This window comes from Sciurus carolinensis, chromosome 17 (genome assembly GCF_902686445.1).
Source record: "Sciurus carolinensis chromosome 17, mSciCar1.2, whole genome shotgun sequence".
Taxonomy (NCBI): Eukaryota; Metazoa; Chordata; class Mammalia; order Rodentia; family Sciuridae; genus Sciurus; species Sciurus carolinensis.
Genome location: NC_062229.1, coordinates 59,732,160 through 59,758,411, shown reverse-complemented (window position 1 = coordinate 59,758,411; position 26,252 = coordinate 59,732,160). Strand labels below are relative to the sequence as shown.

General features: G+C 37.1%; 1 protein-coding gene across 1 annotated transcript in view; it reads left to right on the top strand.

The window, feature by feature from the left end:
- Fhit (fragile histidine triad diadenosine triphosphatase) overlaps positions 1 to 26,252 on the top strand; it is a 1,508,571-nt gene that overhangs the window by 133,223 nt on the left and 1,349,096 nt on the right. Inside the window, exon 3 of the mRNA XM_047532106.1 lies at positions 1,312 to 1,450. Within this exon, the coding sequence (XP_047388062.1) occupies positions 1,402 to 1,450 (49 nt within the window). The 5' untranslated portion in view covers positions 1,312 to 1,401. The remainder of the gene's footprint in view (positions 1 to 1,311; positions 1,451 to 26,252) is intronic.

The following is a 26,252-nucleotide window of genomic DNA, read 5'->3' as shown; positions in this document are numbered from 1 at the left end:
AAAAAACTCTGGAGATTCAGTCTGCTACTTTTGTTTTTTTTTTATGTAGTTCTTCTGGAACATTTCAGGCAAAACTCTAGAAAACCATGAGTCTAGCAAGTTTCTATTAAAGAATGAAAGAATAGAAACAGCAACAATAACTGTTAATATAGTGCTTACCATGTGGCAGCGACCTTTTATAGTTGTTGGTTCATTCTATCCTCAAACAACCTAAAGGAAATATAGATTAAAATGCTCTCACCATTTTAGATCCTGTAGGGAATTGGGCTCAAAAACATTGAGTAATCTCTACAGGTCACATAATTAGTAAATTATTGAGCTTGGAATGGACTCACTAGTTTGACTCCACTGTACTGCATCCCTCCCTTTGGATACCCTATGCCAATCTTCTAAACATTGAATGACATTTGTTTTTTCTGCTCACAAAATATCTGAGTACCACAAATCCTATTACTATTCCAGGTAGAAGATAATGATGCAATAGTAGGTAAGGGAAATGTATACCAATGCCAGTAATTCCATGGGAATCATCCCTGCCCCTATTCCTATCTTCTTTTTCTTCCTGTGTTGTTGAGATTCTTCAGTGTTCTTGAGCCTCAACCACTGTCCACATATGTTTTACTTCAGAGCTGACCCCTCATTTCCACCCTTTCCTGTCCAGCTGTATGTGTGGTTTTCTTAGTGTCTTTCTGGCAGGTACTCAGGATAAGATCGTTTTGGAGGAGGATGCAGTCATGATATTTTGTAGTTCTTTCTCAGCTTTTTGGTTTGCTAACAATTTGTGTTCAAGGAATAGAGAGGTATTTTGAATCAAGGATTTTATTACAATTTTGGGTAAGTACAAAATCTGAAAAATTTCTTGGCATTGGTTAATATTTTATACTCACAAATTTCCTTCAGTAACTCCTATGAAGTACAATTTACAATGTATTTTCTCCTAAATTTTGATGACTTGCACTACAAAAAATTTAAATGTATCTCTAGACTTTCAAAATCTCATTGTAAGAAGCAAAAGACTCAGCTCTGATATGCAAAATTGACTCTACAAGGTAGCATGTTGTTATTCTATTTAGAGGACTTGAAAACAGATTCAATGATTCAATTATATTTAATTTGTAATTAACTCCCTCCCAAGCAGCTAATGGTGCATAACTTGGTCACTACAGTTCTGGATGGGCAAAGAGTAGAATAAAATGGCTTCTTTTAGAAGAAGCCTATCTTAGGGTGCCTAGGATTGTAGTAGCACTTCTTAAAATGACTTTCCTGCTCTAAAATAGAACTCTTTTCTGGGAACTGCTTCTTGATCCACAGAGGTGGCCTTGCAGCAGCTGAAACTGTAATATTTGACCATGCCACTTGGGATGGAGATGACTTGCCTAGGGGAAGACATTTGATCTGGTTATGCCAAACAGATTCTCTCTCCTTAGAATTTGGAATTTTGAACTGAAAGGTAGGTATTAATGGTATTTTAGTCACTTAAATGTAGTGCTCTAAGGGTTTGTTTCTAATGGTGGTCTCTCTTTTCTGAAGCTATCTTGATTTCTGTTTTTCATAATGCATGATTTTTCATGTCTTCCTTTTTTTCTGTGTGTGAAATACTGCAGTATTCTTTCAGTAAGCTCCTCTTTTTTTCTTGTAGACTCCCTAGGTTTGGTCTATATTTCTTGCAACCAAACTTAACTAGAGCAGAACTCAAAGCAACAAAGGTTCTACCAAATTTGTGTAATGTAAGTGCTAAAGACTGCATCTACTTGATGGAAATCATAATATTTAATTTTTTTGTGTGTGTGCATGTCTGTATTTGTTTGATTGAATGATTTAGTATTTTACCAGATGCTGTAGGGCCTTATTATTTTGATCATCATTATCATCATGAGCAAGATTGTCATCATAGTAGCTCTTTTTTATGAAGAACTTTCTATTACTCAGTCATTGTATTAAGCACTTTGCATGCAAAATAACATTTGTTACATGATTGCAATAATACTATTAAACAGACTCTATCATAATCCCCCATTTATAGTTTGGGGAGCAGGGGGCTGAGCACCTTGCTTGATGTCATGCATCTGGGTAGTAATGCAGTAGTGTTTTGAATCTAGGTTTGTCACACTCCAGGGAAAGATCATACTCTTAAACTCTGTATTACAATATGCAAAAGTAATTCTGGATCCAAAGATGTATTTTTGGTTTATCATTTTATTTATATTGAATGTGGACATGGGGTAGGCATATTATAATACTTTTTGAAAAGTTCTTACTCTTATTCTGTTGGCTTGATTTTACTACCCTTCTTTCATGTTGATTATATTGTTTGTAGGGATCAGGTAGGTGGCGCCCAAGATTAGATAAATTGTCTTGAGAAAGCTTCTGAGGAGGTGACATTGAAACTGAGACAGAATGTGAATGTGAAGCAGCCACACAAAGGTCAGGGACTGGGTGTTCCAGGGAGAGGGAAAAACAAATGCACAAGTGTGAATTTAGGAATGAGCATGTGGGCTTAGGAGATCAGAAAGCAGATATATATGGCTGTAGAGGAGTGAACAAGGGAGTGAGGATGAAGGAGAGATTAAAGTTAGATTATTTAGGGTCTTCCAGGACACAGTAGGAATTTGGAGCACAGAGGATTAGCCATTAACAAGTGCAAAGAACAGGAAGAATATGAATTAGTTTATATTATAAGTGATGAATTTTTGCCTTTAAAAATGATAGAGTAGCCAAAAGTTCTCCAATAGAACAATTAGAAAAGCTAGAAAAAAATGAGGGAAAAACATTGTTTGGAAACACTAAGAACTACCAAGGCAGCCAGGACTTAAGGGGCCAGAATCCTGGAGAGGAGAAATACGTTAAAGTGATTTTAACTTTCTCCTTCTTTTTCTCTTTGAAGCATTTGCTGATTTGTAAATGATAAGGCTCTGAAAGACTGAAAAAGGCCAACAGAAGGTAATAGTTAAAGAGGTGGGGAAGTGGGCAGCGATTTTGGCGCTCCCGGGAATGCAAAAACCCTAGACAAGTAATAACAGGTATATACAAATGATGTGTTTTAGCCAGGTTGGTTTTAGGTTGTTTAGGCATGAGAGGTTGGGCGATGCTCAGAAATGAAATGATATAATAACAGAAAAAGGAGAAAAGCCAAATGATTATCTTAATAGATACAGGAAAGCATTTTGTAAAATTCAGCATCTAATTCTGATTAAAACTTTTGACAAACTGAATATAACTAGACATCCTTAATAAAGAATATCTATATATCTGTATCTATTTGTAATCCCTACCTCTCTCTCTGTATGAACTACGACAAACATCATACTAAGGTGAAATATTGAGGGCTTTAGGGCCTTACCCTGAGATTAGAGATGAGAAAAGAGTAATTGTTGTCACCCCTTTCAGCATTATACTGGGAGTCCTAGTGAGTATAGAGAGACTGGCGGCGGAGAAGTCACAGGATGCAAAAGGAAGCAATAAAATTATATGTAAGAGATATAATTATGTAAATTTAGCAAGAGAATTTAGCAAGGTTTCTGGATACAAAGACAACATAAAAATCAATTGTATTTCTATATAACAGCAACAGAAAATTATAAGATGGAATTTTTAAAATGACACAATTTGAATAAATCCAGCAGTGTATAAAAAGGATTATACACTATAAACAATTTGTATTCCCAAAGAATATGAGGTGGAACAATTGGATATCTTTATCCAAAAATTACCCTACACTATATATAAAATTAATGTGGAATGGATTACGGGCCAAAATATAAGTATTAAAATTATAAAACTTCTAGATGAAAACATAGAATAAAGTTTTTATGATAGAATTGCTTAGACATCAAAACCAAGGAAAAAATGATAAATTGGGCTTCTTAAAATTTAAAAACTTGAGTTCTTTAAAAGACACTATTAAGAAAATGAAAAGATAAAGTCATAGAATATTCATGGATTGATGATTCATTGTGGCCAAGAGTTCAGTTCTCACCAATTTGATCTCTAAATTCAATACAATCCTAATCAAAATACCAGAAGGCAAAGGGGCAAGAATAGGTAAGTGATGCTGAAGAAGAATCAGAACAAAGTTGGAAGGCTTATACTACCATATAAGCTACCATGGAAGGCTACAGTGATTAGGACAGTGTGTTATTACTCAAGGATAAACAAGTAGACAAAGGGAATAGAAGAGAATATACAGAAATAGAGCCAATCATATGGGTAAAATTGATTTTGGGGAAGGTGATATTGCAGAACCCTGAGGAAAGGATGATCTCATTTATTAAATGATACTGAATCAATTGATCATCTAGGGGGAGAATAGTGAATCTAGATTGTTTCCTCATATCAAAAGCAAAAATAAATTCCAGTTATATTGTTCTTTTTGCTCTATGTGTGAGAAGTGAAACAATGAAGTATCTAGAAGATAATAGTAAAATATGAGATTTGGAGATAGCCAAATATTTCTTCAATAGGATACAAACACACCCAGAAATGGAAACACCCAAAGTATTTGTTGACTGATGAAAGGATAAATAAATGCAGTATATTCATGTGGTGGAATATTGTCAGGCAATAAATAGAAATGAAATGCTGAGATACGCTGCATCATGGATGAACCTTGAGAATGTCATGCTAAGTGAAAGACACCAGTCACAAAAAACTGTAGTCTTATTATATGATTCAATTTTTAAAGAAATTTCTAGAATAGACAAAGCCATAAAGACAGAAAATGGATTTAGTAGTTGCTTTCATCTTGGTAAGGGTGAGAGTGTTGGGAGGAATGGAGAGTAGCAGATAGTTGGTTTGAGATTTCTTTTTGGGGTAATTGGAATGTTCTAAAATTAGATTGTAGTGATTACTGTACAACTGTATGAATACACTAAAAAACTCTGAATAATGCACATTTTAAATGGGCGAGTTATATGGTATGTGAATTAGATCTCAGTGAAAGTACTTTTTAAACCACACCAAAAAATGAAAGATAAACATGTTAAGTTCATTAAAACACAAAGTTTTTGTATCAAAGACATTATTAACTGAGAGAAGAGGCAAGCCACAGAATGATAAATGCAAAATATCTGACAAAGGACTGGTTCCCAGATGATATCATTATCTTTTATAAACTATAATAAGAGATAGCCCAAAAGAAAGATGGGCAATGAATTTGAACAAGCCCTTCATGAAAGGGAGTATCCATATGGTTAATAGGTATATGGAAAATTTCTTATTATTAGTCTTGACGGAAATACAAAATAAAGGGACTACGTGATACCACTGGGCATCCATCGGAATGGAAATAAAATGAAAAAAAAAAAAAAAGACCAATAACACTCAGTGTCAGCAAGGATGCAAAGCAACTGAAACTATTACAAAATGCTGTGGAGTTGAAAATTAATACAATCACTTTAGAAACTGGCAATCTCTACTGAAGATGAATAATTATAGGTGCTGGGACCTTGCACTTCTGCTATATTTATGCATAAAGAAATTAAAATCTTCCTAGTTCCTAACAGCCCCCTAAATGGAACTCAAACTGAATGATCATCAATAATAGAATGAATTAATAAAATGGGATATTCATAAAATGGAATATTTATAAAACAATAAAAGTGAATAACTTATGTTTGCAATATGTATCACTACCAGAAGACAGATATAAAAATATATGTATTATATGATGCCATTCATATAATATCCCAAACCATGTGAAATCAATCCATGCTGTGTTGAAAATCAAGGTAATGGTTAGCTTTGAGATGAAACAGGAATTAATTGTGAGGAGGTCTGTATTATGATTTGGGAATGCTGGTAATGTTGTATTTCTCGATTTGGGTTGTAACATGGTTCAGTGCACTCTATGAGCAATAATTTTTTTTCATGCACTTTTCTGAATGTATGTCATAATTCCATAAGTTTTTTTTAGGGATTAGAACAGTGTAAAAATAAAGAGAGGATTTAGGAAGCTCTTAAAATTATCCAGGTGGGTTGATCATATGGGATTCAAGACAGTGATGAGGATAGGAAACAGTGGACAGACTTGAGAGGTATTTGGGAGGGAATCTGTGCATGATGTGGTGATTGATTTACTCTTGAGGTGTTATGGTTGAATTTTGTGCCACCAAAAGGTATTTGATATTCTAACACCCATTGTTTCAGAATGTGACCTTATTTGGAAATAATGGTCGTTGCTGACGTAATTAGCTAAGATGAAGTCACGTTAGACTAGGATGGATCCTTAATGTAGTGTAACTGGTAACCTTATAAGAAGAGGAGAAAAGACAGAGATATACAGACACATCAGAGGAGAATGCCACATGAGGACTATGGCAAAGACTAGAGTGATAGAGTTGCAAAAGAGACCAAGGATTTACGATGACCACCACCACCACCCACAAGTAAGAAGAGGTGAGGGAGCATTGTACCAGAAGTTTCAGAGGCAGGAACTTCAAATGGATGCTGTACTACACTGACCAACCTGAATTTTATGAGGATGATCATCTTATTAAGCTTTCCGTCAATGAGACAAAATACTTGAAAAAAATCAACTCAAAGGATGAAAGATGTATTTTGGCTCATGGTTTCAGAAGTTTCAGTGTATGGTCACTTGGCTCCATTGCTTTTAGGCAGAATGTCATGACAGGGACCATGTGGTAGAGCAAAGAGTCTCATCTGAATAAGACAGAAAGAGAGGAAGGGTCAGGGGAGGGAGAGAGAGAAAAGATAGAGGTGGAGGGGGAGGAGGAGAAGGGATTCCAGTATATTCCTCGAAGGCATTCTAACAATGATCTGCTCCCTTTAACTAGGTCCCATCTCCTATAAGTTGAACACTTCCCAATAGTGCCCCAGGCTGCTAGCAGATCAAGCCTTCAGCACATGGCCTTTGGGGGCATTTCAGAGGCAAACCATAGCAACCGCCATAACAGAATTTGAAAATTTTAGTTAAGTCTGGATGATGCTTTTAGTGGACAATAGAACACAATGCATCAAGGATTGGGCATTTCAGGGAAGCATTTTGTTTCTGTCTCTGCTTTCAGCCAGAATCTAGAGATTCTACTTAAATCTCCTTGACCAGTCAGGAAGACGTCATCTTAAAGCTTTTTAGAGAAGGACTCACAACCTTCCTTAGAATTATTTGGAAGAATGGCAGCAGGAGGGGGAGGTTGGTGTGAGTAGTTAACATGTCCCTTCTTGTTTTTTCCAACTCACAGGGCTCAGCTAGAAGTGGAACCCTGGAGACACAGTCTCTCTATTTTATTATACTTCAGGAAATCTGAAAAAGGAGGCAGGGTTACTGCAAATTAGCTCCATTTCCCTTTCTGTTTCCCAATTCCAAGCACTAGGAGATTTGGTAGGGCCTGTGTTCTTTTAATCTTGTCTGGGCAGTGGGAGATGGATCTTTGTCAGAAGCCTCTCTCCAGGCTGTCTTGAAATGAAGAGGCGGCAGTGGCATCAATGTTATACTAAGTTTGGGTCTCTGGCTTTTCCTCTTTTTGCAATGGTCCTTTGACAGGGCTGGCCATCTCAGAGTTCTCTGCAGATTTCATAAAGTGGCCTGCATGTGAATTGGAACAAACTTGCTCATTGTTTTTCTTCCTGCCGTGACAGCAAGGAATGTTTCCTCATTGGCCATCACTTACAAAGCTGTCCGGAGCTCTTTGTTGGCTCCAAAGGAAAAATAATTTGAGTCTAATCAAGCACCTTAAATATTCAATATGATTAGAAGAAAAAGGAATGGATTTTGTAAACTCTTATTGATACTAAATTCTGTTTGCAGTTAGTCTTGAACATAAATTTAATAAAATTACATGTAAATGTACTCTTTAGTGCACTATAGTATTGAACATCTATTTTGTCCTTGTGTAATTTTTCTTTTCTTAGCACAAAAGGTATTTCTACTTATTAAAAATAGTAATTGATTTGCCATTTTTTCACAACTTATTTTTTTCCAGTTCCATTTCACCTATGCATTTTGACTTATGCATTCCAAAATTATTTTCCTAGGATTTTTAAAAGAATTACATTTTTAAAAGAAGGGCAGATGTAATGTTACTAGAGAAACTATGTTAACTGGAGTGGGCCCACAAAGCAAACCTTGGAATGACAAATTGAATGGTGCTATGCTAAGGAGTTGATTATATGTATATGGTTTCATCTGAGCATCATTGATCTTATTTTATAATTAAATGTTTTGATGAAGCCCTAACTAAAAAGTGCTAGAGTCAAAATATGGCTTTATTAAGAGACTCTAAAACTTACAAATCAGCCATGTAGATTAGTTGTAATATGAATGCTTTGTGCATTCTTTTAAATGCATGTTTGATTTCTACTCCAGTGTGAATTTATTTAAGGAAAAGAGAAAGAAATATTTTTAATAAGGTTTTGATGATAATTTTAATTAACAGTTTTGTTCACTTCAAATCATTATTATTTACTGGTATATTGAACACATTCTATCTTCACAAATAAACTTTTTTTTGAGAAGTGGGAGAAAATAAAAAAAAATATTTTGTGTATTTAAGTTTGATGTTATAATTTTGTGTGAGTATGGTATTATGTATCCTAAAGGGCAAATGAATGAATTTCATTTCATTGTTTTGTGAGTCTACTTTTTTATGTTTAGAGGACTCAGATAAAGACAAATAGAGTGCATAGTGATATTGGTATGTGTGCGGTGGGTATGTATATGTGCACTTGCATATACATGTGTAATAATGCATCTTTCACACCATCAAATTAATTTGATAGTGGAGATTTAGAAACAATATAATGATAACACAATAGGAGGTTTTTCAGATTTTTTAATTTGAATTTCCCTGTTTTCACTACTTATTGTGACTTGAAGAATGGCAGTCCTTATGATCCAGGAAGTCCATGAGGCAGAGTTCTTTGCTGAATTTATTTCTCCTTCTAGTCTGTATTCCATAATGTGGCAAATAGACAATTTTACAAAATTTAAAAACCTACTTGCAAAAAGCCAGAAGCAGTATAGTATTCTCAATGTGAGCTTGAATTTGTAGTTTGGATTTATGGCAAACACAACAGACTATTTATATTATTATTTATTTAGTAAGGGTCTCTTAAATTCCTGAGGCAATATATTGGTTAAGATCAAGGAGATAGAACCTCATCCACCAACCTCGATTGAAATCTCTGTTGTTTTACTTCCTAGTTTTTGTGACTGCACACAGCTTTTTAAGCCTTTGAATGTCTTAGTTTCTTCATATGTCACAATGAGAAAATTATGGTATCTGATAGCATTTGGGGGAGGATTTAATGCACTTAAACATGTTTAGAACAAGTGAATGTATCTCTTTCTCTCTCTCTTTTCCTATGTAACCTGGTCTGTAGTATCCACATTGACTTTCATATTGGGGAGAAAAGATATTGTAGAAAATGTTTTTTAAATTACATGCATATATTAAATTATATGAAAAATGCAGATTTATAGCATTCTCATGTTAAAGAAACCTGCAGATTATAAAACTTCCCAGCTATCACTGTACCACTTTACTGTTAACAAAGTGTCTTGGTATGAGTGAATTATGAATGCTGTTGAGATTATATGAAAAAATGTTGATGGTATTTTTAGATTTTATAAACATTATTGCTGGTTTGAAATCAAGTCTTTATGGAATTTCTAACTCAACTTCAAGAGATTTTGGTCAAAATGTTATTAGAGAAAGTAAAATGTATAGTAACACACAGGCAATGGCCACTCTTTAAAAGGACTAGACTGTGATGTCATTGTGATTTCTGCAGGAGGGATGAGGGATGTGGATGGGAGAAAGGGATCAGGGATTGAATTCCTCATGGAAACAATGACTTTCAGGTTCCTGTAGGATGTTCTCCATTCATTCTCCCCAGAAGTCATAGACAGAATGGCTACTGCACTTTTTCATAGTGAAGAAAAAGTAAACTTGAATTCAATGGAAAATGTATCATAGAATATGAATCACTAGTATCCTGTCTATTGTTTATCCCACTGAGATTTTCTGCCTCTCTAGTTAGAGCGATGGGTGAATAAAAATTAATTAGAAGTTGGAATCTGATTTTAAGATGAGATGTCAGACACATATATCAAGTTGTTAGGTTAGCTGTAAAGCATAACCTGGGTTATATATATTTAGAAGTCATAATAAATCTGTCTGTCACGAAAATCAGATTATCCTTTGTTGCATGCTAATGGCTATAGTCTCATGGAATTGTGGTCTTCTCAGTAACTGCCTGGTGGCTTCTGACTCACTGTCTGCCTTGACCAAGGAATGGTCCCCATTTAGTAAAGCACCTCCTTTAATAAATGCTTCTGGGGCTTTACAGAGAAGAGATGTTTCCCCTTGGACTCTAGTGGTGGTCTCTTATGGCTCTCTTTGACTCTTTTCTCAACAATAATCAGCCAGTCCATCAATCACTCTGTTCAGCAACCTAATAATTTCTAAGATATTTACTCTGTACTTGCTATATGCCACGCTGTTTACAAGATGCTGGGAACCCAACAAAGTTAGTGCTTACCTGCACAGAGGCTATGATGGGGAGAAAGATAAGAAGGCTCCTAAAACATGATAAGATGGATGAAGTGTAGAACTTAAGAAACCTAGACATAGGGGAATCCAGGAAGCCTTCCTGGATCAGTATGCTTTGAGTCAAGACTTCCAAGCTAAGTGTTGGAAACTAGCCTGCTGAAGACAGATGAGGACTGATGGACAAGTCTTCCATGCTAAAGGAACAGGTGTTGTCATGGTGTCCCTTGGTAAGCTGGTGTGATAGATAATGCAGAAATGTTCATAGGTGAAATGATTAGATTATCAAGCTGTAACCTATTCAGTGAACTAATCCATTGATGGATGAATACTTTGAAAGGACTGCTGTGTGGGGTGGTAACTGTAGGCGGGTGGGGTATAGCTGGAGGAAGTGGGCCACTGGTGGTGGTATGCCTTTGGGGATTAGATCTTATCTCTCTGGCTCCTCCCTTTCTCTCTCTGCTTCCTCACTGCCTGAAATAAGCAGCCTCCCTCCACTATGCCCTTCTACACAATGCTCTGCCTTGCCTGGGGCCCAGAGAGATGGAGCCAGCTATCATGGACTGAACCTCTGAAACCATGTTCCATAAAAACCCTTTCCTCTTCTTAGTTGTTCTTATCAGTTATTTTAAACACAGCAATAAAAACCTAACTAATACAGCTGTGAAAAGACTAGAAGGTGAAAAAGTGAGGTCCACTGTAAAGTTGTGATGGGGACAGATGGTGAGTGTTGAGATTGGAGAGTTTCACAGGACTTTGCAAACCATGTGAAACATTTCTCAAGATAGTGGAGAGTCATTGAAGGATTTCAGTCTGAGAGATACCTCCCCCAAACCTGTGACATTACTGTATTTCATCTGAGGTGGTCACCCATGTTTCTTCTCATGAGCAAAGCAATGCCATATGACCTTTCTGACTTTAATTTTCAGTGTGCTTCCTCACCCTTCCTTCACTCTGGGTATACCTGGTATACTTGAACTCCATTACCCAAATGTTCTTTGGACTTCGGTGTTTGTACCTACTGTATACACATTGATCCATTAGTCTCCAGCTACTGTCACCTCCATTCTCATGTGTCCATACCTCATAGATTTCTCCAGTCCAGTACTACTGCTCTGGGAAGCTTTTTCAATTGATCCCAGGAAGAATTAATCCTTCCTTAAGTTAGTACTTCCTTAAGTGTGGCTGTCATCATTTATCCTTCCTTTCAACAAGTGTTTGTTGGTTCCAGACTGTGTTCCAAGGATGTGACAGTGTTTAGTAAACCAAACTACCTGACTTCATGGAGTTTATTTAAATAATATGCACATTTAGCCTCATTTATCTTGCTTGTAAGTGTGGTAAGGTATTCACACATTTGTCTCCTTGATTTATTTCTCAGATGCATAAGGATCAATACTATGTTACTTGTATTTGCAGAATAAATTGGTTTTGAATGAATGAATGAAGAATTGAAAGAGGCATAGTGAATACTTGCAGATTTGGCTTTATTCTTTGCACTTTGGTGTAAAGAAAGTATTGATTCTGGAGTTGCATTTTTCCAAGTTCAACTCATGCCTCAACCATTTACTTCCTGTAGAACCTGAATAAATCACTTAACCTCTCTGAGCTTAACATTCTTTTTTTCTATAGGCTTCTACTTTATAGTGTCATGAAGATTAGAAATAATACAAGATGCCTACCTCTGTGTTAGGGATATATTGAACACTCTAAGCATTCCATTTTATAATGTATTATATCATTTTTAACAGACTTCAGGTATAAAAATATGAAAGTTTTTTAGCCTCTTTGTCCTTAGAAATATACAAATTGACAGACTTAGGTATGCATGGCCCATTCAACAACTGTCCAAAGGAGCCCCCAGGATACATGTCATAGGAGGACATATCACATTTCCTTTTGTCTTTGGATCTGAAAGGCTTGGTACAGTCCATGTTCTTTTAGCAGCCATTTACTAGCCATGACCTAAGCTGTTCTGAAAGCCCATTTTATTTACTATCGTACCACTTCTTGGGGCTGATGAATTGTAGAAGCTTATTTTCTGTATGGAAAAGTGCTTTGCAAATTAGAAAGCATTTAAGGATCTCCCTTTGGCATACTTGTGGCCTGCCTGCATTGTAGCTGATATGGGTTGATGTGGCAGGTTATCTGTTGGACTATAGCACAGAGAACAAGCAGTGCTTAAATCTCAGATCACCTATGTGAAGCTGTCTAACCATAGACCACCACTTAATCTATGGTCCTTTCCTCCTCTCAAGAATGAAGATATTAGACTGGGGATATAACTCAGTTGGTAGAGTACTTGCCTTGCAAGCACAAGGCCCTGGGTTCAATCCTCAGCACTGCAAAAAAAAAAAAAAATGAAGATGCTAGGACCTTGATTGATCAGAGGGTACTTATGAGAGACTACATGAAAAGTAATATAAAGTATTGAGCACAATTCCTATGACATAGCACTCAATAAATGACAGCTATTATTAAACATTGTATCATTGTTTTTATATTTATAGTCATTGTAGTGTATGTCTACTTATTAAGCTCAAAACTTGATAAGAGGAAAACCATGTCTTCACATTTCTACATCCCTAGAGACACCTGATGAGTAGGTGGCCATAAACAAATGCTCATTTAATGAATGAATGAAAATACATTATCAAAATGTATTAAAATGTACACACAACATTTGTATATAGTTGGAAATTAGTACACACTTGTTCTTCACCTGACTCTGCTGAATTTTTTTACGGTGAGATCTAGTTTAGAAGTCTGTGTATGTATTCTTTCTGCAGCTTCTTGTTCTCTGAAGGTTTTTAGCTTGTTTCTGTGCAATTGTTTTCCTAGCCTTCTATCATTGCAGATTTATTGATTCCTAAAACTTTTAGTTCTTTAGGTTATTAGAACACTATTTCTGAATGGAATTCCCTAGGCTATGGATGTCATGAAACAATATTTTCTGAGTATGCATGTATATGTGTGTATATTCCTCTTATTTTAAAAAATTCCTCATTGTATTCCCTGTTCCTTGCAGAGGAGAGAGAGATCATAAGGCCAATAGGCAATGGAATCTTGTGGCTCCATGTAGGACAGAGGCTAATGTGACAGCTTCCTCCAAGAACATCTGGATGACTTCAGAGACTGAATGAAGACTGTTTCATGTAGTACCAAACTTATTCCATGGAGGGGGCTCAGCTGGGAGCTAACACATTTTTGGTAGAACATTGGAACCTGCATTTTCCTTCCTTGCCCTCAACCATATATTTGCTGTTTGCTCAGTTTTTCTTACAAGTATAAAGCTTTCTTTCCCCTTTCTCATCTTGACAGCTCTGTCTCAGACCAAACATAGCTTAACTTTTCCACATGCCTGTGTCCCTTCTACAAAACCCTCAGTTTGATGCTTTTCGTGAAGGGTCATATACTCAAATGCCCTTGGAGGCCAGCTAGGAGAATTGTGTTACTGAACCAATAATGTTATTCTAGAATCTGTTATTGAGCCAATAACAGAATAACATTATTTAACAGGTGAGAAACTCTTTACTTCTGTAAAGAATTATAATCTCTTCTTTTTTCTGGAAACACTCAGTCCTCTTAACCCATCTTTAGTTTTTACACTTGTGACCAAGACCCACCAACTTGAAATGTTTGTCTTCAGCTTTACATAAGAAAAATAACACCACAGTTAAGAAGATGAGAGTAATTAACATTTGACCTCAGAAGGGGAGAATGCAGGGATGAGGCAAACAACTGAGGAGTGCATTCTGCACTCCAGCAGGAACAGCCTCAGCTCAGCCTGGCCAGTTGTTATCACGTGGGAGGTGGTATCAGTGGGGTCAGAGCTTCCAGCATTTTCTGTGCAGCCTCTTAATTTACAGATGTTGAGAAGAATTTAAAAATATTAAAACATTAATTCTACCATTACCGTATGGTCCAAATGAAATGTAGCCACGGGTCTGATTTGGCTCACTGGTTATGTGCTTTCAGTCTCTGCTGTAACTCAGTGGATGTACGATTAGACATTCTTTCATACTGCTCAAGTTCTGAACAAAAACACAATTACTGTTAGAGATGTTTCATTCCCCCAAATCACTTGAATCCTCTTTCAAAAAGAGAAGATTCCATGGTATTCTCTTAGGAGTTTATAGCAAATCTCTGAAGGATTCTATAAGATGTGAGTTAGTTGTTTTTCACTTAGTACTGATGGTTCAAGGGGTTTTGTGTGTTCTTCCTCTTGTTTTCCATTTGGCATGCACTACTTATGCTTTAAAAAAAATAAAGTGACATGCAGTGAGAAAAAGTTATTGGAGCCTGAAAGTTGGTTAATATCTATTACATTCTTGTGTCTAATAACCCATGCCTGGGAAATGCAACTTGTTTGTTATAAATACCCAATGCCAAATCAAGAATAAGCAGCTGCTTTGTTTTAGTCAGTATTTACAGCATCACTTTAACTACTTTGACCCTATTCAAGGAGGTAATGAAGAGCTGGGTGCCAGTGATGTTGATAAACGGTGGCAATTTCTGCATTGTGTCCTTATAGCTGCCTCTGCTTCAGCCTCCATTATTTAAATTGCTAGTCATTACAGTCATGCCATTAACTGGAAATGCGGCAAGATGACACATAGGAACAGGGCCAGCGAGACGATGTTAGCCTTTCTTATTGAGAGCCACATTCTGGAATGGGGAGCAGTAGGCCTAAAAAGGAAACACACAAACCAGCCTCTTAAGGCTTGAATCCTCATGCATTCTTGGCAGTGCTGATAGGGCAATTTTAAATTCCCACTTGCTTTATTTATTTATTTATTTATTTTAGCTTTAGACCCAAATCACAGGTAACATTTTAGGCTTTAAGAGCTTAACATTTTACTTTTTTTTAACTAAAGTAGAAAATATTAAAGCATATCACACACAGAGTATTTTATGCTTCCTCTTCAGGATCAGATGCAAAATGGTTTGGGAAGAGGAGATTGGGATATGGGGTCTGAATAAAGTAATTGTCTAGTCACTTGACTTTTATCAATGCCATTTTTAGAAAAGTGCATATTTTATTGCATGGAAGCACCATAGGCTAAGGAGACTGTCAGTCTTCATTACTTGATTAAGACTCACAGTTAATGTAGCCCATGCATATTCAAGTAACAAATGCTTTCTTTTGATCTATTCGCATACATTCTGTCCATCCTGAACTATCTCGAGAATCTCTACAGGAGCACAGCCTCTGGCAGGTTTTTCAAGACCTACGGAGAAGGAGGGAGGGATTGAGGGAGGTCTATGTTGTTCAAGATTTTTTTAGGAGACCTAGAATTTTTTTTTTCAGGATATAATATATTGCAACACATATCTTTCCTCAGCAAAGCATATCCATCATTTATGGGGCCATTTATATTACAATTAGAGAAACCGAGTCCTGTGTGAATGCATTGGGAAGAGAAGAAAGGTCTGTCCACTGCTTTCTTGTCACTTCTCTGTAAACTACAAGTACAAATCATAAACAAGTATATGCTGCATATTATATTTATATGCTTGAAGGAGAAAATAAGGGAAGACTTCTGTTGGTTGAAATCTGTCCTCTGTCTTGGTCTTGGCAATTTGCTTTTGGTATCACTTAGAATACCTTTGCATGGAAGTAAAAGAAATCCAGTTCAATTGACTTAAACAAAAATGTTAAATGTAGATTAAAAAATAAGGCCATGCAAAAATTAAGCAACAGCATTAGCAAGAACCAAGATTTTTTTCCATCTTTTATTTCTGCCCTCTTTCAGGTGTTAGTTTCTTTGCAGATTGTCCTCTTATGGTTCCAGTTTGGCTATTATGCTTTGGGACATCCTTACAAAGCAGTGTTGGAAGGCCAGAAGAGAGAAAAAATAGTCATCCCTCCATGAGTCCTTTGTTTTCTTAAGAGTGAAAAAAACTTTCTTAGAAACTCCTCAACAATTCTCCCTCCCAGTTGATTAGCTGGAGTTTCAAACCATACCCTAAAACAATCCTTTGTAAAGGGAATGAAGTTACAGTCCTGTCAAGCCTCAAACCAAAGGCTGGGAAGGGCCCTGCTTCTTGTTCTGGGGTTTGAGGTGTCTGAACAAAACCACAAAGACAGGGCCTATTTAAAAGGAAAGGGAGGGAGAAATAACTGTTGGCTACCACTTCTCCTTTAATTTTCCCAACAACTCTGTATCAGAAATTCAGAACAGCTAGAGAGTTGAATGATCTTACCCAAGGTCACAGAGCTAGAAAATAGTGAGCTAGAATTTAAATCCAAATGGTTCAGGCTCCAAGACCTTGAATTTTGGAGGAGACCAAAAAGGGGGGAAAATATCCAAAAAGAGAGTGATTACATCACTGGAATACTTCAGGGAGAATAGCAATGAGTTTATTTAGCTCACAGTTTGGTAATAATTAATGTTTTTGGATTATCAGAATAACATTTGTTTTGAGGCAATTTAGAAAATTCAGAAGAATTTAGGAAGAAAATATCCCCCATAATTTACCTATCTACTATAACCATTATTAACATTTCAGGGTATGTTAGCTTTGTCTTTCTGTGTACACACCCATTTAAATACTAGAAAATATTTATCAATTGCTTTCTATCTAGAATAATGTACCAATGTATAAATATACATGTAGATATGCATTATAAACATATTGGAAATAAGCTGTGTAGATTATTTTACATCTTGCTGTTTAACTTAACTTTATATTATGTATGTTTTTGTGCATTTTCCTTTAAACTGCAATTCTTCAGGAACATCATTTTTAATGACTACATACTCATCCATTTTATATATAACAAAATGCATTAGATAATTCTTATTTGGCTCCCTCTATTTTTAATGGGAATTAACACTGTAAATGAGCATCCATATAGATCTCTTTGGACACACTTTTATTTCCTTGGGATATATAGTTTTTGAAAGAATGGGTTAGGAAATGAACACTTGAAAGCTGTGAACATATGAAGCATATTGCCAGTTTGCAACCCAGATATGTCATATGTTCTACCTTCACAACAATGTGTGAGAGTCTTTTGGCTCTTTCTGGATAGCTCTTGGCTAGGAATATTTAAAAAAATTTTTTCTTTTTCTTTAGAAGTAGTTTTGTAAGTCCTATATCAAGGCCTTGTATTCCATAGATAAATTATTGCTGTGACCTATTTGCATTTTTCAAGGGAATTGCTGAGAGTTCATTGTGCTTTTTGTATTAATTATACAAGGTTAAAATGGAATCCTATATAAGATTTTGAAAAAAATCATAGCAACATGGACTAAAGTGATATTTGACTTTGTATCTCTACACAAATGGAAATAAAACCCTCCATAAGTGCTAGTGCATTGTTAAAATGTTCAGATAAATTATTTGGTTCATAAATAAATAATTTTAACTTTTATGATAATGGAGAGGAGGAAAGATGGTATATGACTTTCTGAATCTGCCAATAATTCCTTCTCTTGCAGCCAAGATAAACAGTACCATGAATTAAATGATAGAACATTGGTTGACAGGGTACATCATCTTAAGAGTGGGCACTTGTTAGGGGTGCACATACCTAGAAGACTTATAACAAGACCTAAAAAAGAAAAGAAAAGAATTGGTTCTTTCTACCCTGTGTGATCTAAGAGGAAATGCTCTCTAAAGGTGTACTGGATTGGGGTGATTGGCAATTATTGTGCAGGACAATAATTATTAAAGAGAAGGAGTATTTGGTATTAAAGTTGGTATTGAAGATAAGGAGCAGGAGAAGTCAGAGCAATCATATGCACAATTCCTTATCCTATTCTCCTGGCTACAGATGGAGATATTGCATTGAATCTTAGTAGTTTACAGAGACAGAGATGACTTAGAGATACAGAGACAGAGATGGATAGAGATATGCAGATTTCCAAACAAGTCTGTCCATCTCAGAAGAGATCTTTTGAGTGATTTTCACTGGCTGACCAAGTGTTTTCAGTGACCCGTATAAAACTGGAAGTAGTTGTTGAACATCTACCTCTTCTCTGAACTTCACTTTCTGTTCCTGGCTCCATCAGATGGTCCTTATCCAATGACCTCATATACATATACTAAAGCCTGCCTCTTTATGCCACAATTCATTCATTCATACATACATCAAATATTTATTTGCTAAGTTCGGTGTACCATGCCAAAAAAATGCCTGTTTCCCATCCTGTTTATCTGATCAACTTGTGTGATTACTGTGCAGTTAGGTTTGACTGAAGTTTGATTTTCCCAGGATCTGCATTTTGAAGAGGACATTTTTCATCATTTGCCAGAGTATTTCCTGAAAATCTACCAGCTATGGGTCATTGTGCTAAATTCTGAGCAGGTAAAGAGTATAAAATTATGCAGTGATGGTAGGAAAGGATACTGTTGAGTCTGAAGTTGGTTAGTACTTCTTGGTACTCCAGGTGATCTCTTCTTTTATAATCCTTGAAATCATTCCCTTAATTTGGCTGGGCAGGAAATAAAATATAGAGAATAATACTAGGTTTTCTCACTGTGTTTAGTTCAGTGCATACTGTAAAAGACTCAGGAGAACAGGGTCATCCACCTAGAGTAATAGTCTTTAATCATGGTCGTGCATTAGAATCACCTGGGGAAGGTGAGAGACAATTATGATGTCTACAACATGTCCCAGGTCAATTACATCAGAGACTCAGGGGTGTGTGACCTAGGAATCAGTGCTTTTTAAAAAGTCCTGAGCTGAATTCAGGATGCAACTGAAAATGATAAATAACAATTTAGAAAGTGAAGGTGCATTGGGTTACCACCTTTCCCTGTGGCACAATCTTTACTTTCCAGGGACCCCTTAAAAGAAAATAGTGCATGGCTAGATATTTTTGAGAAATCTGTCCTTGGAAACTCACATCATACACCAGCATTTTAAATGCCTTGAAGAAGGAGAGAGAGAGAGAGAGAGAGAGAGAGAGAGAGAGAGAGAGAGAGAGAGAGGAAGGGAGAAAGGGAGGAAAGAAGGAAGGACAGACTTATTGAATTTTAGTAAAATTTCCCATATTTTTGACATAGGATTGGTTTACAGTTTCTGTCTGTGTCTCTTTCTCACTTTCAATCAAGAATTTCACTGAATGTATTCTGAGAAATAGCTAGATTATGTAAGAGCTGGTGATCTAGCCTGAAAATGCTTTTAGTTTTTTGTTTTTCTATTCTTGGGTTTCCTCTTCGGCACTTTTTCTCACTGGTGTAGGCATGGGGCCCAGTAAAAAGGTAAAACTGCAGCCAATCTGTTCATCACAAGCTTTTGTGGACTCTTTCAAACAATATAAAATAAGTTTGCATCAATAAGTCTGTTAATTTTTCCATTTTCCATTGTAGTGGTTCTCAAAGTGTCGTTCTTAAACTAGCACCATCAGAATAAACTGATGCACTAGGCAGAATTCTCTCCCCTCACCCCAAAGATGTCTACATTTGTACCTAGAAACTGTGAATGTGTTATTTTGCCTTGCAAAAAAGACTTAGTGTATGTGATTCAGATTAGGTACCATGAGATGGGGCATAAGCCTGGATTATCCTGGTGGGCCTAATCTAATCACAAGTATGACAAGAACATAGACCTTCACTGCTGACTTAATGATGGAGGGACAGAGCAACATGCCAAGTGATGTAAGTGACCTTTATAAGTTGAGAATGACTTTTAGCTGATAGACAACAAAGAAACAGGTACTTCAGAACAGATTTCTGCCAAATTATCTGAAAGATCAAGTAAACAAATTTTCCATGAGAACCTCCAGAATGCAACTGCCCACACCTTAATTTTAACCTGGTAAGACCTGTGTCAGACTTCTGATCTGTAGAGCAGTAGGATAATGAATTTGTGTTGCTTTAAGTTTGTGATAATTTGTTCTGGCAGGAATAGAAAACTAACATACCTGGGATGATGTTGAAATGTCAGTTGTCAGGGCTCACCCTACACCTGTGGAATCAGAAACTCTGAGGATGGGATCCTCAGAGCTACTCCAGGTGATTCTGACATTTTAAAGTTTGGAAACCATTGTTATACAGTAACAAAGTCCCCAAATATTAAGTAGGCACATAGCTGCACAGAATAAAGGCTGAATTTCCTACTTTAATTGCAACTGGGTACACCTAGATGTGTAAGTTCTGGCACAAGTTGTGCAGTAGAAAGTTGACACAGGAATCTTGAAAAGACTGGCCTTTGACCAACTCTTGAAAGACAACCTTGGAGCTCTTGAGGTATCCTGCCAGGTGAAAGTGTCTTCATGTACCTGAGACTTGGAGTCTTGCCTGGTGGTTTTTACTGACAGTGTGATTTGTGGTAAATGCCTGTTTTTATTCACCTAAGGCTCTATACCTTACTATACCAGTGTGACCTCTGGGGTCCTGGAGACTGGGTAAAGTGAGTCATACTGGTACTGTTTATATGTGACTCCAAAAAGAATCATAGCAACCAAGAGTTGGGTGAGCTTTTCAACATGTATGAAATACTGCATAGTGGCTGGAAAAATCAAGAACCACTGGAGTGACTCCATCAGTAGAAGACACCTATAAACTATGCCTGGTTTCTCCTAGATTTTTTCCTAGTTATCTTTGTCCTTTGCTGATTTTAATCTGTATCCTTTCACTGTAACAAACCATATCCATGAGCACACAACTTTTCTGGGTTCTGTGAGTTTTTCTAGTGAATCATTGGATTTAGGGTCATCTTGAGGTCTCTTGACCTAAAGATGTAAGCATAAATGAGCAACTTTCTAGGCCTGTTCACATAGCAGGTGCACCGTGTCACATTGGTCCCATCTAATTTTAGTGCAGCCTTGATAGGCACTGCTAGGGTCCTCAAGTTTTGTACTATATGTCTACTTTTCTGGTTTAGGCCTTATTCCAAAGCTGAAGAACTCCCAGCTTGCACATAGGCATGGCTAGAGAAGTAACACCTCCAGAAGCAAAGCTCATGCAGTGAGAATAGGAGTTGGGAGATTGTGTCAGCCTTCTATCAGTTAGATGACAGATCTACCGAGGTCCTAAGATGGTCTGCAAGGCATCATTTAATACTGTGTTTTTCTCTTTTGTTCCAGTTCTTACTTTCTCCTCTCTCACTTCCATTGTCTGAGATCACCTCCCAATAAAGTGTCTGAAACCTATGCCTTTGTTCCTCATCTCAGATTTTCCTTTCAGGGCTGCTCAAACTAGGAGAATTATTAAAGAGATGGGGTATCAGAATTTACTCTTTACTCCTAACTGGGATGCAGACACAATGGCTCATTGGCTGCTTTTGACTCTGTTAAGAAAAGCAGACCTCTAGGAATGGAGAAGTGATTCCTCAGAGGTCATCTAGGTATGTAATGAATTTGTGGACTGCTGACTACTAAACTTGTTAAATGAGAAAATAAAGGCTCGTGTGTTTAAGCATTATTAATTTGCAGAGGGAGGGAGGTGTGAAAATGTGGCTTAGATACAACTCAACTCATTCCAACTAAATAATACAAGCAAGTAATGACTATGTGGAGACTTTGGTGTATCATTGGGTTGAAATTAAACTGTCCCTGATCTTTATTGTCATAATGATTAAGGATTGATTGTAGGAGGGACAAGCACATTATTTTGGGAAAAGGGCAGTAATCTAAGAGTCAAACAAAGTGTGTTCTCTGTTTACCCCTATGGAGCTGTGCAGCTTAAATTCTCTTGGATCAGATTTCTTTTCTTTCTTTTTTCCCACTTTCTTTAAAAAATTTTTTTTATTGTAAACAAATAGGATACATGTTGTTTCTCTGATTGTACATGGAGTCAAGGCATACCATTTGTGTAATCATAAATTTACATAGGGTAATGTTGTTTGATTCATTCTGTTATTTTTTCCCTTCCCCCCTACCCCTCCCACCCCTCTTTTCCCTCTATACAGTCCTTCCTTCCTCTATTCTTGCCCCTCTCCCTAACCCTAACCCTAACCCTAACCCTAACCCTAACCCTAACACTCACCCCTCCTACCCCCCATTATGTCATCATCCGCTTATCAGCAAGATCATTCGTCCTTTGGTTTTTTGAGATTGGCTTAGCTCACTTAGCATGATATTCTCCAATTTCATCCATTTGCCTGCAAATGCCATAATTTTATCATTCTTTATGGCTGAGTAATATTCCATTGTATATATATATACCACAATTTCTTTATCCACTTATCAATTGAAGGGCATCTAGGTTGGTTCCACAATCTAGCTATTGTGAATTGAGCAGCTATGAACATTGATGTGGCTGTATCTCTGTAGTATGCTGATTTTAAGTCCTTTGGGTATAGGCCAAGGAGTGGGATAGCTGGGTCAAATGGTGTTTCCATTCCAAGTTTTCTAAGGAATCTCCACACTGCTTTCCAGAGTGGCTGCACTAATTTGCAGCCCTACCAGCAATGTATGAGTGTACCTTTTTCCCCACATCCTCGCCAACACCTATTGTTGCTTGTATTCTTGATAATCGCCATTCTAATTGGGGTGAGATGGAATCTTAGGGTGGTTTTGATTTGCATTTCTCTTATTACTAGAGATGTGGAACATTTTTCCATATGTTTGTTGATTGCTTGTAGATCTTCTTCTGTGAAGTGTCTGCTCACCAGCTGAGCTATCTCCCCAGCCCTTAAAATTTTTTTAGATGTTGATAGACCTTTATTTTATTCATTTATTTATATATGTGATGCTGAGAATTGAACACAGCACACATGCTAGGCAAGCACATGCTAGGCAAGCACTCTACCACTGAGCCACAACCCCAACCCCTCCGCTTTCTTTTTATTTCATATTTTTTGATCTTAGGGTCTCTTTTGATTTTTATAGGCCATGATCCTATGAATTTATTAAAAAATTTGCTTTCAGAAATAAAACACTCAGCTCATTATGAAATGTAAATGTAGGGACACAGTTTGTATTTTTGGAATTCCTTACTAATAATGTGATGAGCACATCCTAGCCTATGTAGGTATACATGTGTGTGGTAAAATGACTTATGAGGGGAAGGCCCCTTGAGGCATTATGAAAGTTGTTCACATCACTCACTGTGAAAATTCAAACTTTCCTTGAATGTTGGAAGATGTTTACAAAACTGTTCATCCAGCAATGATTCTTTAGGCTGATAGAAACCTTCACATGTTCTTTCCCTCTGCCTAGATGGTACCAAATAGGTACCTGTCTATGAGACAGGCCAACAGACAGGGAATTATGCCTGAGGACAGTCTTTGCTCTGTCATTTGGCTTTGCATGCAGAAACCACAATTTATGATGTGATCAGAAATGATATAAGTTGGCAGTATAATGAGCCTGGGATTGTTGGATAGCCCAGATGTACACTGTGACCTTTGCTGGATGGAAAGTGTCAAACTTGGGCACATGCATATCAGTTGTGGATAAAGACCCCCCTTTGGGGAGTCAAGGGGTCATGAATTTTGTCTCTAGGCAGCATATATGCAGTTGCCTGGCAACTGTGAGAGCAGTTTAGTCCTTGTTGTATGATCCTGTAAAGGATTTCATCCATCTTAAAAAGCTAACAGCATAATTTAAATTTTTGAAGCAGAGTGTGGGTGTTCTCAAGTGGCAGAGCCTTATCTCACATCTAGTTACAGACTCTAACTGCATAAACTTGATGTTGCTGAAGTTTTTCTGCATCAAGAATGCTGTAAACAAAAGGCAGATTTCTTCAGGGATGTTGAAATAGAGATCCTTCACTGGAATGTATTCAGTACCAAATATTAGAAAACCCAACCAAGAATGTCCTAAAACCCAAGAATGTTTACTGCTCTCTGTACTGGAAGCCTCTAGATAAGGAGTCTCAGGGTTGATGTGCCTGTTCAACTAGGATTCAAGCCCCTTCCATGTTTCCATTCTACCACTGGTGGTGTGTTGACCTTCAGGCTTCCTGTCTCATGCCCACAAAGTGACTACTAGAGTTTGCAACACCACAACATCCCAGATTATGGTGTTCCAGATTAGCATTCAACACAGGGGAGGAGGAAAGGGACAACAAGGGCCTTCTTGTTATGGGCCTCTTTACTTCTCTTTCTCTCCTCCCACCCCCCTGTTTCATGGGGAAAAAAAATCTTTCCTTAAAGTCCCTTAGATATCTTTCTATTTCTTTTTAGTTAGAACTGGTTATATGCCAATGGCAAAGGAAAATTCAGTTACCTTTGCTGGCTGTGGGCCACCAGGTTTCAGATTCTTGAGATGGGGGCAGGACTTATCTTCCCTGAGCACATTATCACCTTCCAGGCACCTGGAAAGATAAGGTGTGCTAGCAAGGATGAAGGACCAGTGACTGCTAGGAAAGTACCTCATTGCTATTGGAACTCCTTCTGTCTTTGTAATAGGAATGCTTTGCATTACAATTAACATTTTCACTTCTCTTGAAAAAAAGATTCAGTAATCTGAACTGCATGTGCACATGGGAAGATTTGGCTGAAGGAATTGCCCTCTGAAGATGGACCACGTGTTTTAGTTATCCACGCCCTTGTCATACACTTGGCCCTCTTTAATCTTATATGTTACCTTTGTGGCTCCCATCGTTACTTGCATTTGTGGGCCTTGGTCTAGATGCTTTTGAAGTTAATGCAGGCATTACAAAACAAGAGGGGTGTCATCAGATTGCTCCATTATGTTCCAATATACCAAGTGCCACATTCCCTTTTATCCTTCCTGTGGTTGGGATTCTTTTTTCTTCTGGTATATGTTTCTTTATTTTTTGGTGTGGAAGAGAACATAGTGCAGTGGTCAAGAATGTGACTTTTGACATAATAGAGAAGTGGTTTGGACCCTAGCAATATCACTTACTAACTTGCAACCTGTATATCTATATAATCTGGAAATAATGGGAACTATTTCCTGTGGTTGATTTGAGGACCAGTGCAGTGCTTGGTTCACTTAGTATTAGTCTTGATGAAGATGGCAATGATGAATGTGATGAGATCTCTATGAGTCTGCATTAATATATCATTTAGTCCTTGGAGGTGCCACTTTGGAATGCAAAACAGCATTTTCAGTGAGTGGAGCTGCTGGAGGGGACTAGAAGAAGGTCCTATGAGTGGCTTGAGGGGCAGTAACCACCTGGAATAACTTTTTCTACTCTTTCCAGATAGAATCAGATCCACCTAATTCATGCCTCCAGGTAACCTTACAGTTCCCAGAAATTCAGTTCTGCACTCGAGATTTGCTCATTTCTATTCAGACTGGGGCACATTCTGCATTTATTTTGTCAAAAAGCAGTGGCTATTTTAGTTGATGCCTGGGGACATGGGAGACGATTCTTGATGTCCCTAGTGACCTTGGAGAGTCATAATTTCCCTACTAAAGACTTTTTATTTCTTTATTTCCCTTTTCTTTCTTTCTTTCCTTTTATGTATGTGTGTGTGTGTGGGAGGGTGGGTTCCATGAGATCCATCTATCTATAACTCAGTCTGGACAGAACCAGAGGTCACCATATAAATAAGTCAGATTAGAAGATTTGTTGGGGAGAGGCAAAAGTATATCTTACATTGGGTTGTTGCTTTATTTCATTCTTAAGACAAATCAAGTAGATTCCAGTAATTTAGGAATCCCAAAGGAGACCTTAGGGAACTCATCATAACCCCATTTTTTTCATAATAAAACAAAAATCATTTGGTTGGGATAATAACCACTGTGGGCAAAACTATGTGGGATAGAGGCACATGTGCCCTGTTGTGAATATAAATCAGTATAATAAGCTGTTGAATGAGCAGTTTGGTACCATAGGCTCAAGACTGAAATGTTTTGATCTAGAAATTCTTAG